The sequence below is a fragment of the Rhincodon typus genome, chromosome 36, assembly GCF_021869965.1.
Source record: "Rhincodon typus isolate 14 chromosome 36, sRhiTyp1.1, whole genome shotgun sequence".
NCBI classification, from domain to species: domain Eukaryota; kingdom Metazoa; phylum Chordata; class Chondrichthyes; order Orectolobiformes; family Rhincodontidae; genus Rhincodon; species Rhincodon typus.
In genome coordinates this window covers 8,316,844-8,334,919 of record NC_063367.1, presented here as the reverse complement: position 1 = coordinate 8,334,919, position 18,076 = coordinate 8,316,844, and the positions used below count along the sequence as shown (strand labels likewise).

Sequence of the window (18,076 nt, the reverse complement as noted above, 5' to 3'; positions counted from 1 at the left end):
GCCAACCCTCTGAAGAGCATCCCACCCAGACCCAACCCTTACCCTGTCTCCGTAACCCTGCATTTCCCACGGCTAACCCAACTAACTTACACATCCCTACACTATGTGCAATTTAGCATTGCCAATCCACCCTAACCTGCACATCTTTGGACTGTGGGAGGAAACCCACGCAGACACAGGGAGAATGTGCAAACTCCACACAGACAGTCACACAAGACTGGAATCGAACCCGGGTCCCTGGCGCTTTGAGGCAGCAGTGCTAAGCACTGAGCCACTGTGCTGCCCCAAGTCATATAACATGGAAACATGATTTCCCTCTCACAAAGCCATGCTGAATAACCAGTACCTGCCTCTCCAAATGCACATAAATCCTATCATTCAGAATCACCTCCAACAACTTACCCACCATCAAAGTCAGACTCACATGTCTATGGTTCCCAAACTGCTCCTTACATCCCTTCTTAAACAAAGGCACAACATGAGCCACTCTCCAGTCATCCAGCACCTCACCCGAGGTTATAGATGATACAAATATTTCTGCAAGTGGCCGCACAGTTTCCTCCCTAACCTCCCACAACATCCTGGGATACACTCGATCAGGTCACTCCTCAGCTTCCTTTGTGCCATTTCATTGGAACTGAACAGGGAGGCGTCCTGACGCCCATTCCAGTGAAGAAATAACCGAGAGAGACGGATTCACACCAAACCCCTGTGGGACTTTCCCATTCAACCCTTTACCTTACAGCTTTGGACCAGTTGTTGATGGGCGGCCGTGTTCTTATTGGACGATGATGCATTCTGTGAAGCTGCAATAGTTTGTGTTGCGGCAGCAGCTGCTTGTTTGGCTGCATTCTGCTCAAGGAGAGAGTAAACAGAAACACATCCTGAACAACAAAAGACTCTCATCCGCTACACTGAGCCCTGCAAAGCCGATTGATCAATTAATTTCAACATGACGTATTAAAATCGGTTCCATGGGCGATTTGGTGAGTGAGTGGCTGGGAGTCACACAGACTGGGATGACCCTGCCTCTGGCCTGTGTTGAGTTTGATGACCGCAACGTGCCTGATCCTTTGTGTAATGGCTTCCTGACAGATTGGTTTCGGTGGTTCTCCCTCTTTCACTTGGTTGCCTGGTGCCAATTGTAGGACCAGGAGGAAGCGGATTATGAATTTACCTGAAAGGAACGTGCTGCATTACCTCAAGCCGATTAATCAGCTTCTTTTTGATGGCGTTCTGAGCAGCTGAGTTGGTGACGACTCGCAGGCCTTCCGCTGCTTCCCGCAGTTTCTGCTGTTGGTCCTGGTTTTCTGGATTTGCGGCTGCACCCTGTGCAGGAGAGAAATGAGATCACGGAGGGTCAGCCCAAGAGGACGAGAGACATTCACCCCGTTGGCACAGCTGGCTAGCTTCAGGGGATGGAGTGGACCAACGTCAACTATTCCTTGGGTGTACTCTAGTGTAACCCAGCTGCCTCACACTAACATGAAGGAAAGTATTGGGAGATCACTTCAGCTCTGCGATTAGGAACAGGGACAGGTACTGGGCCATTTTGCTTGAACAGCTTGTTAAATACGTGCTGCCCTCACTGAAGGACAGTCACAGAGTCATACAGCACAGAAACAGACCCTTCGGTCCAAGCAGTCCATGCCGACCATAATCCCAAACTAGACTACTCCCACCTGCCTGCCCCTGGCCCATATTCCTCCAATCTTTTCCTATTCATGTCATTATCCAAATGTCTTTTAAACATTCTAACTGTACCCGTATCCATCACTACCCCTGGAAGTTCATTCCACACACAAACAACCCCTCTGTGTAAAAAAAATGCCCCTCGTGTCTTTTTTTAAATCTTTCTCCTCTCACCTTAAAATATGCCCCTTAGTCTTGAAATCCACCACCCTAGGGAAAAGGCATTCACCTTATCAATACCCCTCATGATTTTATAAACCTCTATAAGGCCACCCCTCAACCTCTTACACTCCAGTGAGAAAAGTTCCAGCCTATCCAGCCTCTCCTTATAACTCAAACCTTCCATTCCCGGCGACATCCTGGTAAATCTCTTCTGAAACCTCTCCAGCTTAATCATATCCTTCCTATAACAAGATGACCAGTCACTTAGTGAAGCCCCAAGTCAGGCTTTTAGTAAAGAGGTACTGTACATGTACTTAGAAACTGAGAGCTGGAGTCGGCATTCAGCCCATCGAGACTGCTCTGCCAATCAATATGATCATGGCTCAGCCTCTACCTCAATGTCATTTTCCTGCTTTCCCTCCATACATTTTTAGATTTATAAGACATCAAAAGTATTGATCTCCTTGTTGAAGATATTTAGTGGCTCAGCTTCCACAGACTTCTGTGGAATAGAGCTCCGCAGGTTCATTACCCTTTGAGTGAAGAAATGATTCCTCATCTCTTGCCTACCCTGAGACTATGACCCCTGGTTCTAGGCTCTCCAACCAGAGGAACATCCTCCCTGCATCTAGTCTGTCCAGCCGTGTTTGCGTTTTATACACTTTGATCAGATCCTATCTCATGCTTTTATTACTTCAGAAAAGAGGGATACCTTATACTGGGCTGTGGGGAGGACTTAAAATCTACAACAACAATTTACAATTATATCACACCTTCAAACATGATATAAAACAGGAACGTTGTAGCACTAAATTGATCACTGCGAATATAAGAGACCAGGTGACCTAAGGTTTGGTCAAAGAAGGTAGGTTTCAAGGAAGGATGAGCTTCAGAGGCAGAGAGTATGTATTTTTATTCATTCACGGGATGAGGGCATTGCTGTCTGGACCAGCATTTATTACCCATCCCTAATTGCCCAGAGGGCGGTTAAGAGTCAACCACATTGCTGTGGGCCTGGAGTCACCTGTAGGCCAGATCAGGTAAGGATAGCAGTTTCCTTCCATAAAGGACATTAGAGAATCTGATAAGTAATTCATTGTGGAGGGATTAAAGTGTAGGGCTCACTAATGTCCTTTAGGGAAGGAAATCTGCCATTTTTACCTGGCCTGGACTACATGTGACTCCAGATCCACAGTGATGTGGTTGACTCTCAACTGCCCCCTGATATAGCCTAGCAAGCCACTCTGTTGTATCAATCACTACAAGGACAATCAGGGTGAATGAAAGGTAAAGGACCCACCAATGTTGAGACCATAGAAAGTGGAGAACCATACGATTCCAGGATCAGGTATCTCTGAAGATCACGGAGGATACAGGATGTTGCTGGGCTAGGTTTGGCAGAATCTTGGGGGCATTTGAGAACAGGAATCAGAATTTGAAAACCAAGGCATTGTTTGATCTCTGAGGAAGGGTCACCGGACGCGAAACATTAGCTCTGATTTTTTCTTCACAGATGCTGCCAGACCTGCTGAGCTTTTCCAGCAACTTCTGTTTTTGTCCCATTTAATCTCTTGTTCTTTACCCACTACCCCTCCCATTATTTTTCCTTCACGAGCATATCTACACAAGGTTTCTAATGAATCTGTATCCTATCGCAGCAGTGTAATCCGTATCCTCACCATTCCTTATTTTACAACTAATTATTTCCTAATTACTTCTTTAGATTGATGTTTTCTGGTTCTCAACCCTTCCGCTTTTGGAAAAAAATTTTCCTTTATTTCAACTATCCAAATATAACATGAGTCTAAATGGCTGTATCCAATCACCTCTTAGCCATCTCCACTTGAACAAGACCAACTCCAGCATCACCATATCCTTGTACTATACACGTGCCCCGTGCCAGCTCCAAAAAGGAGAATCTAACCAACATCCCTTGACATTCAATGGTGTTACCATCACTGCATCCCCACTATCAACATTTTAGGGATTACCACTGACCATAATCTGAACTGGACTAGCCATATAAATATTATGAGCGGGGGTCAAAGGCTAGGAACACTGAGGTGGATAACTCACCTCCTGACTCCCTAAAGCCTATGCACCATCTACAAGGCACAAGTCAGGAGTGTGATGGAATACTCCCCATTTGCCTGGATGGGTGCAGCCCCAACAACGCTCAAGAAGCTTGACACCATCCAGGACAAAGCAGCCCGTTTGATAGGCACTACATCCATAAACATCCACTCCTTCACTACTGGCACTCAATAGCAACGGTGTGTACCATCTACAAGATGAACTGCAGAAATTCACCAAAGATCCTCAGGCAGCACCTCACAAGTCCACAACCATTTCTATCTCGAAGGATAAGGGCAGCAGATACATGGGAACACCAAATCCTGCAAGTTCCCCTTCAAACCACTCACCATCCTGACTTGGAAATATATCACTGTTCTTTGAGTGTCGCTGGGTTAAAATCCTGGAACTCCCTCCCTGACAGCATTGTGGGTGCCCCTACGCCCCATGGACAAGCAGTGGTTCAAGTAGGCAGCTCGCTACCACCTTCTCAAGGTTAACCAGGATGGGTAATAAACGGTGGCGTGGCCAGTGATACACACATCCCACAGGCAAATAACAATAATTTTAAAAGTCCCTCTTTCTGGATAAAATTTCTTTCATACTTTCTCCATAGGTTTCTCATCTTTCCTAAAGCACAGTGACATAAAGTAAATTGCATACACCTTCCAGTTAGGGCCAAGTGATAGTTTTATAAATTCCCCTTTTCTTTGGAATAGTGCTACTGGGTCTCATTGAGGTGGCAAATGGGATCTTGCTTTATTGTCTCATCCAAAAGACAATCCCCCTGACAGTATAGCATTCCCTCAGTACTGCACTGGAATATCATTCTGGATCATGCATTTCAAGTTGTGGAACAAGATTTGAACACACAACCATCTTACTCTTGAGGTAAGTGTGTAACCTACAGAGCCACACTGGCATCTAACAGATAGCACAAAACAGACCCTTTGACCCAACTTGTCCATGCCAACCAGATTTCCCGAACTAAACTAGTCGTATTTGCATGCATTTGGCCCACAAACCACTGAACCTTTTCTATTCAAGGTCTTTTTGCCCATGGTAGTGGAGGTGCAAAACTAGATGGCACAGGTGTGAGGTGAGAAGGGAAAGATTTAAAAGGGACCTGAGGGTCAATGTTCTCACACAGTGGATGGTGCGTGTATGGAATGAAGTGCCAGAGGAAATGTTGGAGACTGATACAATTACAACATTTAAAAGGCATCTGGATGAGTACATGAATAGGAAGGATTTAGGAGCATATGGGCCAAAGGCTGGCAAATGGGCCTAGATTATTACAGGATATCTGGTTGGCATGGACAATCTGGACCAAAGTGTCTGTTTCCATGCAGTACAACTCTATGACTATTCATGTACCTGTCTAAATGTCTTAAATGTTGTAATGAGTACCTGCGATGGGAAACTGGGGGCAACGAGTCAGAGACAGGAGAGAATAGATTTGCTGAGAAAGGGTGTAGATAAAGGAAGAGATCTTAAGAAGGGTTTGTGAGGAGAACTGGCAAGTTCAAGGAATTGTAGTGAGGTCAAGACGCAAATCTGAAAGCTCCACCTTCAATGGCGGGACAGAGGAAAGTTAGATAGCTGGGGGCAGGGTCACGTGTCAATCTAACAATTCCGGGAGATGGACAAAAATGGAGGTTCAGGGGATCGATGTGTCTAGAAAAGAGGCAGAGGATCGGAGGAGATGGCAAAAAGTTGGTGGAGGTCAGTAAGTGCAGTGATGAGGCCAAGTGGGACAAGGTAGGGGCAGAATTTGGTGCTTTGGATCGCAGGTGGTCATTCAGGAACAGTTGGGTCTAAGGCAGTCAATGACTAGGATGCAGTGGCCTTTGGGTCTGGGTGGGATGTTGTTAGGAAGGTCAGTATGGACTCGATGGGTCGAATGGCCTGCTCCCACACTGCAAGGATTCTATGACGGGTGAATTGGGATTGAATAGTCTTGGGTCAGTCTGGCAGAGTGGTATGGTATCTTGTTCTGTAATCAGATCCATTTCAGAGCAATGCCATGAAAGCCCGCTCTCTCTCTCCAACAGCCACCAGCACATTATTTCCAGCTCCTGCGGCAAAATAACCGTCTCCAATTCTGCCGCAGTACAGTGTCAGGGACTGTCAGAGTTAACGCCCCTCGCTTCAAACACATGCTGCTCGCTGAAGGTTTCATATTAAGGTCTACACCTGGGGACGCACGTCAGAGGGAGCTTTACCCTTCTCCTCAGCCAGAGTAATTCAATCCTGACATGATGAGCAAACACGGAGCTTCCTCAGGCCAAACTCTGCATTCGGTCTGCAGTAGCATTTAATAGAGGAAAAAAAAAACAGGGAACTAATGTTGGAATCAATAACTAAAAAAGTAACCAAATCGAAGGTGGTGATCCCTACATAGAAACAAAGAAAACAGGAACAGGAGTAGGCCGTTCGGCCCTTCAAGTCTGCTCCACTATCCAATACGATCATGGCTGATCACCCAACACAGTCCCCTGTTCCCACTTTCTCCCCAAACCCTTTGATCTCTTTAGCCCTAAGAAGTATATCTAACAACTCCTTGAAAACATGCAATGTTTTAGTCTCGACCACTTTCTGTGGCAGAGAATTCCACAGGCTCACCGCTGTCAGGGGGAAAGACATTTCTTCTTATCTCAGTCCTTATTGGCCTACCCTGTATAATTAAACTGTGACCCCTGGCTCTGGACTCCCCAGACAGTCAGCAGGAACATTCTTTCTGCATCTGTCCTGTCTAGTCCTGTTAGAATTGATCCATCTGACTCAATGGGAAAGCGCATCCTTTATTTACATCAGACAGTTATCTGAAAAGGGAGACTGCGTGGGGTTACAGGATGACGGCTGGGGGTCTGCAAGTGGGGGAAAAATTGCTCATTCGGGGGCGGGGGGCTCATTAGCTTGGAGCTTTTGTTCGCACTCATTGATCAATTTACTATGGGTGCAATGGGCTGAATGGTCTCCTCCTACACACTTTAACAATTGTGCGACATGATTTTGATTCCAATCAGACAACAACAGGATTCAGGGTGAGCTTGACAACTGGATACAAAATTGGCTTACCAGCAGCAGACAGAGAGTGGTGGTGGTGGAGGGTTGTTTTTCAGACTGTGACCAGCGATGTTCCACAGGGATCGGTACAGGAGGAGGGGCTCCACTTGTGTTTGTCATTTATAGAAATGATTTAGATGAGAATATCGAAAGCATGGTTAGTAAGTTTGTGGATGACACCAAGATTGGAGGTATAGTGGACAGTGAAGAAGGTTATCTAAGATTACAAAGAAATCTCGAACAATTGTATCAATAGGATGAAGACGGAGTTTAATTTGAATAAATGTGAGGTTTTGCATTTCAGTAAAACAAACAAAGGCAAGACTTATACAATTAAAAATAGGGCCTTGGATAGTGCGGTAGAACAGAGAGACCTAGGGGCTCAGGTACATAATTCTTTGAAGTTTGCATCATAAATAGGTAGGGGGGTTAAGAAGGCATTTAGCACGCTTTCCTTCATTGCTCAGACCTTCGAGTAAAGGAGTTGGGACATTATGTCGAGGTTGTCCAGGACATTGGTGAGGCCTCTTCTGGAGTACTGTGTCCAGTTCTGTCTCCCTGTTATAGGAAGGATATTATTAAGCTGGAGAGGTTTCAGAAGAGATTTACCAGGAGGGGGTTTTGAATTATAAAGACAGGCTGCATGGGCTGGGAACTTTTTCACTGGAACATAGGAGGTTGAGAAGTGACCTTATAAAATAATGAGGGATATAGATAAGGTGAAAGGCAGGTGTCTTTTACCTAGGGTGGGGCATTTCAAGACTAGGGAGCATACTTTTAAGGTGAGAGGGGAAAGATTTTTAATAAAGTTAAGAAGGGCAATTTTTTTTCTTTACGCAGAGAGTAGTTCATGTGTGGAAGTGAAAGTGGTGGATGCAGGTACAGTTACAATGTTTAAAAGACATTTGGATAAGTACATGAATAAAAAGTGTTTGGAAGAATATGGGCCAGGAGCAGGCAGGTGGGACTAGATTAGTTTGGGATCATGGTCAGCATGGACTGTTTGGACTGAAGGGTCTGTTTCCATGCTGTATGACTCTATGACAGGGAAACAGTCAGGATAAACTGATGGAACCAGCAACAGGATTTCAAAGAAATTCCCGACGCCATTGTGCTCCTGCCAACACTAAATTGGAATCAAGCTTGCTTATGCGACTCTCAGGTTTTGTTTGAATTCTGCACAAGGCAGGATATCAGCTGTCAAATTAAACAATCGACCACTCTTTCACAGAGATCTTGATCTTCCCTAGAAAGCAAGCTGCTCAAAATAACAAAAGCTTTGCAAATTTAAGCAAAAGACCTTGCAATGAGTAATTTGCTTGCAATTGGGAGAAATTTAGTTCCCTCAGTGCCTTTGTGTACAAACACAATAAGAAGTCAAGGTAACTTTCAGAAAGCAAAATAAACTTCTTTCACTTTCTCGAAAGGCACCAAGTTATTTAATAAGTACCAGACAAAGAGTTCAATTTCCTCACAAATACTTCTGCGTTTGAAGGGATTGGCGGGGATTATTCTCCACTCTCACTACAAAAGTGAGCTTGAAAAAGCACATGGAACAGACCAGGAGTGTCCATCTGGCTTTGTGACCACTGTCAAATGGTGACTGTCAGAGTTAAGGAGAATTTCCTCACGGGACTAAAAATCACACGATCGCTGTGATCCAAAAAAAGTAAACATACTGCAGATGCTGGAGATCGGAAACGGAAGCAGAAAGTGCTGGAGAAACCTGACAGGTCTGGCAGCACCCATGGAGAGAGAAAAACAGAATTAACATTTGGAGTTGGGAAGCAAGGGTCTTTTAGGAAGGAAGAACTGTAGGAAATTAGTATTAGGGTGGCACGGTGGCTCAGTGGTTGGCACTGCTGCCTCACAGCACCAGGAACCCGGGTTCAATTCCAGCCTCAGGTAACTGTCTGTGTGGAGTTTGCACATTCTCCCTGTGTCTGCGTGGGTTTCTTCCGGGTGCTCTGGTTTACTTCCCACAGTCCATAGATGTGCAGGTTAGGTGGATTGGCCATGCTAAATTGCCCACAGTTTTCAGGGATGTGTAGATTAGGTGGTTTATGGGGATGGGTGTGGGTGGGATGCTGTGAGAGTCAGTATGGAGCTGTTGGGCCGAAGGGCCTGTTTCCACACCGTAGGGAGTCTAAGTCTTGAACCGGCCACTACATCACATGTCAGCCCAACAGCAGATACCCTATCACTAACATCGATGATACTGTTTTAATTCTGGATTTTTATTGAATTCAAATTTTACCAGCTGCCGTGGCGGGATTCGAACCTGCGCTCCCAGCCCACAGTTCTGGCTAACACGAACAGTGACAATGCCACCGCTCCCCAAACTGGAGTTCAGGTACAAATTAGCCAGGATCTGACTGATTACCACAACACAGTGGAGGGGCTGAATGGTCTCCTTTGCTTTGGAACATTGCCATGGCAAAATAAAAATGAGCAACCCAGCTGGGGCACTCACCCATGAAACAGGGAAAGGGGCGCCATGGGCAGTCGGTGAGGGCAGGAGGGGGTCAGGCTACAGACGAGGGTGGGCACTGATGTCCATCCCACCCATGCCACAGACAGCTGTTCTGGTGAGCTGTTGCTGAGGTTTCTTCTATTCTGTTCAATGACCCTTACTACATTACATGTGTCACAATATCAGTGGTTCAAACTTCAGCACTTGTTAAGGAAACTAAGAGGCAAACGATGCAGTAAGCTCAGTTCAAGCCTGTCACTGCTCACAAAATGTGAGGTTATTATCAGTTTACTCTGTATCCACAATCCAGCCCAGAAACACATTCCATCAGTCACTTTTTTTTACTATTCATTCACGGGATGAGGACATCACTAACTAGGCAGCATTTATTGCCCATCCCTAATTGCCCAGAGGGCAGTTCAGAGTCAACCACATTGCTGTGGGTCTGGATTCACATGTAGGCCAGATCAGGTAAGGATGGCAGTTTCCTTCCCTAAAGGGTATTAGTGAACCAGATGGATTTTTCCTGACGATCAACAATGGATTCACAGTCATCATTAGATTCTTAATTCTAGATTGTCTACTGAATTCAAATTCCACCATCTGCCGTGGCGGGATTCGAACCTGGGTCCCCAGAACATTGTCTGGGTCTCTAGATTAACAGTCCAGTGATAATACCACTAGGCCATCGTCTCCACATAAACTGGCCCAGATGTTCAAAAGCCTGCCTGGAACCACAGCAACAGTGACCCACGAACCAACCTCACATTTGATCTCTTCACTCCCTTAGTTACCATTCGCCTCTGCTTCACTCTAAACCAAATGAGCTGTGACAGACCTCGATCGGAGCCAGCGGGAAATTTAAAACATGGGATTGCAGAGACCGGCCCCGCCTCCTCTCAGAATCTGAGAACTGCAGAACTGCTGCAATCTAAACTGAAGTTATAACAAGGAATTTATTTGTCCGGAGAAGAGCAGGCTGAGACATTTGATCAAGGTGCTCAGAAATCAGGAGGGGCAGGAAGCAACGGACTGAGAACGAGAGAATTAGAAGTAATGAGGGGGAGAGTAATGAGGCACAGGCACAAATGGACCAAATAGCCTTCTCCTGCACCGGAACATGTGTACCCCAGGCAAGGCAATAGCCAGTGCCAATCTCCTGTCTCCTGGAATGGGGTAGGGGGCACCATGTGTCATGTGCCAGTGGGTAGGATCACCCTGCCTTGAAGGACATGCAGTGCCATCATTTTCGCTGTCGCCCAGTCGACTTTGTGGTCATTTTTCCAAGCACCAGCTCGTTAATTATTGGATGAGTCGAATTCAATTTCAAAGCGGCCCCGGGGCGTTGACTGGTAGCTCCGTCCAGTATTACAATCTACCAGTCCCGCAGCCAGCAGGAGTTGGAACACTAAGGAATGAATTACGTTTTCTTTTCTCTCGTGGAGATTCATTCGGGACGTTGAAAGGACTGCTTTGGCCAGACCACAACACCGGGTAAAGTCCAACTCCACCCACTGTGCCAGTTAACAGCACACAAACCCAATGAGTTAGCTTGGCAGCAGACTGTAAACACACCGGGAGTCAGGGGAAATGTGATAAGCTGGGCGAAACCACTGAGAAACGATATATAGATTGATATTCTGGCATTCACAGCCTGCGACACTGAAAGGTAAGGCTTCTCCACTCACACCTACTCAAAGTTGGCCTGTGTTTCAAAGGGAGTGGGATACAAAAGTAATAAAACAATGGAGGCCAATCTCAACCATCTGCCAAAGAAGATAATGATAAGGCACTGGTCAGATCATGCCTGTAATTCTGTGACTAATAGGATAATTAATCTCAACAGGAAAGATACACTAACATTGGAGGTAATGCAGAGAAAGTTGATACCACATGGAAGGACTGTCTCATGAGGAGAGATTGAGTAGATCGGGCCTGTACTCATTGGAATGTCAAAGAATGAGAGGAGACCTTATTAAAACATGTCAGATTCTTCGGGGACTTTACAGAGTAGATGCAGAAAGGTTGTTTCCCCTGGTGGGAGAGTCTAGGACCACAGGGTATAATCTCAAAATATGGGGTCATACATTTAAGGACAGAGAGATTTCTTCACTCAGAGGGGAGTAAATCTGTGGAATTCTTTACTGCAAAAGGCTGTCGAGGCTGGGTCATTAAGTAAACGCAAGGTTGAGATAGACAGGTTTTTAGTCAGTAAGGGAATCAAGGTTATAGGGAAGAGTGGAGTTGAGGATTATCGGATCAGCCATGATCTCATTGGATGGTAGCACACCCTCAATGAGCTTGTTTGTTTTATGGTCGTAACCAGGAGCCAGCATAGGTCAGTGAGCACGAGGTGATAAAGGGCCAGGGCTTGAGGAGACAGAGTTTTGGACAAGATTGAGTTTAAAGAGGGTGGAATTCGGGATACCAGCTAGAAATATGCTGGAACAGCCAAATGTAGAATAAAGGGTTAGACTGAAGGGGAAGTTTGTTTGGCATGGCTTTAAAAATTGGGAGGCGATGGCCCAGTGGTATTATTGCTGGACTGTTAATCCAGAGACCCAAGTAATGTTCGGGGACCTAGGTTTGAATCCCACCATGGCAGAGGGTGGGATTTGAATTAAAAGTCCAATGATGACCATGAATCCATTGTTGATTGTCAGAAATACCCATCTGTGGCACGGTAGCTCAGCTCAGGACCCGGGTTCAATTCCAGCCTCGGGTGACTGCCTGTGTGGAGTTTGCACGTTCTCCCCGTGTCTGCGTGGCTTTCCTCCGGGTGCTCCGGTTTCCTCCCACAGTCCAAAGACGTGCAGGTTAAGTAGATTGGCTATGCTAAATTTCCCACAGTGTCTGGGGATGGGTCTGGGTGGGCTGCTCTGAGGGTCGGTGTGGACTTGTTGGGACGAAGTTTCCATACTGTAGGGATTCTATGTGCACAGGAAATAGATTAGCCATGGGAAATGTAGGGATAGAGGGATGAGGCGGGTCTGGGTGGCATGGTCTTCAAAGGGTTGGTGTGGATTCGATGGTAAGAATGGCCTGCTTCCATACTGGAGGGATTCTGTGATTTCTATGATCTGGTCCACCAACGTCCTTTAGGGAAGGAAACTGCCATCCTTGCCTGGTCTGGCCTACATGTGACCAACATGTTGACTATGAGTTGGGCAATAGATGCTGACCTGGCCAGCAACACTCTCATCCCGTGACAGACTTCTTGGATTTAGGTTTCCCACGATCTGGGGAGTACGGCTTAGACAGGAAGAAGTTGAATACCTTTGCAGCTTCCACCATCCTCGCCGTGGAATCAGCCAATAGCTTCGCAGCTGCTAGTAGCTTCTTTGAGTTATCGACATCGCTCTCCGCCTCTGCGTCTGACCTCATGGCGTTCACCAAATCTGACGTGGCCTGGGCCAAGACTCGCGCCTGTCGAACCATCTCCCCTGTGGGCCACAGATACCAATTCGTGGTTACTCAACAATGCCCAGACTCCCAGCCAACTATTTCGCTCTCCCCCCAGTTTGAAGCCAAGTTAATCCCCTCATTAAACCTCTCCTCAGCTCACGATCAGCTGTAATTCCCACACCGCTTCCCGCTCTCCCCAACAAAACAAAAACACTTCCACCATTATTTCTATGCCATCCGCATGCCTTTGCTCCTGGGCCAACACCTCTTCCTTCCCTAGATCCAAACTGCCCTTCAATCTGAATTCTCGATCCAAGATATTCCTGTACCCCAGGAGCAGAGAAGGGCCCAGGGAGATCTTGGCATTGTCTGCCCCCAAATAAAGTCATCATCCTCGTAAACAAGCTTTCTCTGCAGTTTCTCCTGACATCGGAAAGGATATATTTGCCATCGAGGGAGGTTCACTAGGCTGAAACCAGGGACTATCAGGGCTGTCTTATAAGGAGAGATTAGTTTGACTTGGGCCTTTCACTAGAGTTTAAAAGGATGAGAGGGAATCTGATTGAAACGTATAAAATTCCAAACAGGTGGACAGCCTAGATGCCAGGAGGGTGTTTCCCCAGGTCAGGGAGTCTACTTTAATCAATGTTGTTTTTGAAATGGGCAAACACTCGGCTGACCAATCTCCTTGACCTTTTTTTACAACGGAGTGACACCACAAGATCATGAGGGGAGTCCAGAACCAGGGGACACTGTCTCAGTATCTGGGGCGGGCCATTTAGGTCTGAGATGAGGAAAATTGTCTTTCTTCGAACACATGGAATTCCCTACCGCAGGAGGCTGTAAAGCCCAAGTCACTGAATATATTTAAGAAAAAGATTGATAAATTTCTAGATTGTAAAGGCCACAAGGGAAGCACATGGGAAAATGTCATTGAGACAGATGATCATATTGAACAGGAGAGCAGGCTGGAGGGGCCAAATGGCCTACTTGGGCCCCTAGTTTCGACGTTTCTATGACTTCACTGATGACCTTCCCAGAATTCTGAGCACACGGGGTCTTCCCTCATTAACTTGAGATCCACTCCCTTTCAAAAAAAACGCTCAAGGAGATTGGTCAGCTGAGTGTCTGCCCACTCTGGAAACCACACTGATGGTCAGTTGCCCAATGATTCCCATACCAATGTTGGAAAGTGGTGTCCCCTTTCAAACTTCACACTTTTACTATTCCACATTTCCTGTGGAGCAAGGGGCCTCATTTAAATTATCGCAAATCCAAAGACCTAACATCAATTCAGCACTACTCTCTTTAGGCATACGTAATGCAACAGATTCCTTGGGTCAGAGTGATCATTTTCAAATACCTCCTGAAAATGCCTCAAAATCCTTCCTTTGAAACATTCAGGTCAGTGGTCTTTCACCTGATATGTAAACCCTCTTGCTCTCTCTCTCCCCCGCCCGCACAAATGTCCATAATTTCTGATTTCCATTGCCCACATTATGTTGCATATTAATAGGATAAAGGCATAATTATTCTCATCAAAAAGAAAAGCAGAATACTGCAGGCTCTGGAAATCTGAAACAAACATGGCGGATGCTAGACAAACTAGGGGTGGCACGGTGGCTCAGTGATTAGCAATGCTGCCTCACAGCACCAGGGACCCAGGTTCGATTCCACCCTCGGGCAACTGTCTGTGTGGAGTTTGCACATTCTCCCTGTGTCTGCGTGGGTTTCCTCCAGATGCTCCGGTTTCCTCCCACAGTCCAAAGAAGCGCAGGCTAGGTGGATAAGCCAGGGAAAATTGCCTGTAGTGTTGAGGGAGGTGGGGTTTAGGGGTACAGATCTGGGTAGCTCTGAGGGTCAGTGTGGACTTGTTGGGCCGAAGGGACCGTTTCCACACTGTAGGGATTCTGTGATTCTATTCTTCGAACTCTGGAAGCATCTGTATCTACAGAAAAAGTTAAAGTTTTGAGTCTAGTATAACTCTTCAGGGTAGAGGGGCACCTTTTCAAAATGGCAGACCAGGCCTGAGGCCTACTTTTGCTCATCATGCACCCAGTAAAGTCACTGCACCCAGACCCTACCACCAACGTGCGAGGGCTCACTGCCAATCGATATTTTTCCGCTAGTGGTTTTCTCAGGCACTGCACGTACCCTTCGAGGGTACTCCCCTCTTACCTGCATCACCCATGGAGCTGAAGATGCTCTCGGTCACAGTCATGATGGTGTCAGTCGCCTGGTCGTAGCGCCCAATGGGCTCCCCTCTGCTGGCGTACTGGCGCACGTGCTGGAGGAGGTCGTTGAGGGCCTGGCTAACCACGCTTGCCGCGGCGCTGACCTGCTTCAGGAGCTCGGTGTCCTCCGTAGCTGCCTGGCAGGCCTTGACACAGCCCTCGACCGAGCGGTCCACCAGCTTCCCAGCCTCCACCAGCTGCTCCTGGCACACGGGCGAGCTGATGGTTGGACTGACCACCTGCACCGGACCACACAGGATGGTTATTGGTGGAACACCAAAAATGGAGAGTCACACAGCACAGAAACAGACCCTTCGGTCCAACACGTCCATGCTGACCAGATATCCTAAATTAATCTAGTCCCATTTGTCAGCATTTGGCCCATACCCCTCTAAACCAATTCCACGTCCTGCAGGACACTTAAGACTAAGCTCTGACCCCAAGTCATCAGATGCCGTAGGATCTTCCAGCACAGAAGAGGCCATTCAGCCTGTTTAGGTTATTTTTGTTGTTAGGGTTCCTGTCTCAACTGTTGCTCAGAGTCAACGCTCAGAATGGATTCCAGTTTCTACACCTGACAGACTCGCAATGGACAAGCATTTCTCTTGGCCACCCTTTACCCATTCAGCCCCCTCTTGGAATGAACTTTCCCAATTATTCCCACTTACCTGCCTATTTCCAATGCTCCGTAAATTTTCCCCTTAGTAACTGGTCACTGTTTCTCCTCATCAGCTGTAGACAATGCAAGATTTCAGGAATAGACACTGCTCTTCTGAAGTTAGACAAATCTGGTGGGTTACATAGCAATGTGACCCAATGCAGGAGGGAAGGTGCCTCCCTCCAATGGAGAGGTTGGTGGGGGGTGGAGGAGGAGGTGGTGGTGGTGGAGAGGAGCGGTAAACAATACTCCACCCTTTCATTTCTAGTGGCCCATCTGATCAACAACGCCAACTGGTGCCATATTCAGGATTGCCTGGATATGGCCTGCTAGTAATCCCATAGCCAGCCAAGGTCTCCATGTATTTCAATTGGGTTGGCCTGACCTCAGCAGACAAATGTCAAAGGTCAGGGTATAACACCCAGCACCAACCATGCGTTGGGACCGAGAGAGGGCAGCCCAGGCAGGGTTGAGACCGAAGTGGGGTAGTGAGCACTTGTGAGGAGTGTGAGCCCAGCATGGCTAAGCGCTTATGGACTGTGGCGTTGAACTGTTAACTTTGCTTTGTTTTTCTACTTTTTGGTAAGAAGGACTGTAATATTTAACTTATTAAACTTTGTTTGATTAACTTTTCAGCTTTGTACCGTGATTCTGTACCTAGGTTGTAACTAAGATGGTGCTGTTAAGTGGTGACTTGTAAACTTTTCGCTGTATTCATGTGAGTACATTAATTTGAAATAAATAACATAGCCTTGATGTAAATCAAACCCATTTGCAAAGATGCAAACCACAGTTTTCCCCATTGATGCACTGGAACCCATTGACCAGGAAGTCTGGGATCTTTCCTCCTGCCCCTGCACTCACCTTCGCACAGGCGACCAGCTGGGAGGTAGACAGGGCACACTGTGTGGCGGCAGCGATCACCCGGTTTTGCAGCACCGTGTCTTCGGCCACCTGGGCCACATTCTTCGCCTTCAGGACCAACATGGCGGCCGCATTCGCCACTGCCTTGGCCAAACTCATCAGCACATCCTGCCACAAGGGGGAGACAAAGTTGGTAAGTGGCTCAGGGACTGGCTTGCTAATACCTGGCCCATTCACAGAACGGGAAAAATAACTACTGCGTATCTGGCATAGACTACAAGTTGCTGCTGGACCTGGCCCATTTTCAAATGAGGGATCATTAATTCTTAGCATTAAATATTATTATACAGTATCTGGAGCAGTTGCGGCTTGAATTGGGCTTCCTGGCTCAGAGGTAAGGACACTACCACTGTCCCATAAGAATTTTAGATCGTTATTGTAATTTTTATTCAACTTGTTTTTCAAATCAACCTCTTCAGAGATGTTATAACGCACCTCTAGAGCAGGTGGGATTTGAACCGGGCTTCCTGGCTTAGAGGTAGGGACACTACCACAGTGCCACAAAAGCCTTTGAGACTATTAATTGTATCTTAATCACCACAAATTATAATTGATTCAAACACGGAGCACTAACACTCTTGAACTACTAATTAGCAATGCCCTGACCGATTACTGATCAATAACACTGAAGGGCATCACTAACTGATTACTGGTTAACATTGAGCTTCAACAGTAACTGATTACTTGACAATAATATTGTGCATTAACTGTAAACAATTAATAACACTGAGCAGTAACAGTCACTAAACACAAGTTAACAATACTGCGCAGAAACACTAATCTATTGCTGGTGACTAACAGAAAAACATCACGAGCTAATTACTGGTTAACAAATGAAGGATTAACACTAACCGATTACTTGATAATGACATTGAGCATTAAGATCAACCTTTACTGGTTAATACTGCTGAGTGTTAACACTAAAGCATCACCAGATAATAGCACTAACTAATTACTAGTTAATAACACGCTGAGCATCAACACTATTGAATTACTACTTAACAACACTGAGAGCTACCAGAAATTGATAACTGGTTACTAATACTGAGCATTAACAATAACTACACAGTCAGAAAACATTGGAGGTGTACTAAAGTAGAGTTTGGTCTTGAACCACACAAAACTGGTATCAGGACACATGACAAAGCTTGAGCGAAGAAGCTGATTTTAGGAGGTCAGGAGACTTTTCTTTAAAGTCAACATGGAAATGGTGTGGAGGCAAGTTCAATTGAGGCATTTCAAGAGGGGCACTGGCCAACTGGTGCAGGAGGAGAGCAAACGGGGGGAGGTGCAGGAAAGCGAGCAGGGGGAAGGTGCGGGAGGAGAGCGAGCAGGAGGGGGTGCGGGAGGAGAGCGAGCAGGGGGAGGTGCGGGAGGAGAGCGAGC

The 18,076-nt window shown here is 46.5% G+C and overlaps 1 protein-coding gene across 1 annotated transcript in view; it reads right to left on the bottom strand.

Annotated features, from left to right (window-relative positions):
- LOC109910698 (talin-2-like) overlaps nucleotides 1-18,076 on the bottom strand; it is a 383,773-nt gene that overhangs the window by 104,150 nt on the left and 261,547 nt on the right. Inside the window, exons 18-22 of the mRNA XM_048617033.1 lie at nucleotides 16,631-16,798; nucleotides 15,053-15,347; nucleotides 12,746-12,912; nucleotides 1,201-1,329; nucleotides 739-852 (exon numbers count right to left, since the gene is read on the bottom strand). Of these exons, the coding sequence (XP_048472990.1) occupies nucleotides 739-852; nucleotides 1,201-1,329; nucleotides 12,746-12,912; nucleotides 15,053-15,347; nucleotides 16,631-16,798 (873 nt within the window). The remainder of the gene's footprint in view (nucleotides 1-738; nucleotides 853-1,200; nucleotides 1,330-12,745; nucleotides 12,913-15,052; nucleotides 15,348-16,630; nucleotides 16,799-18,076) is intronic.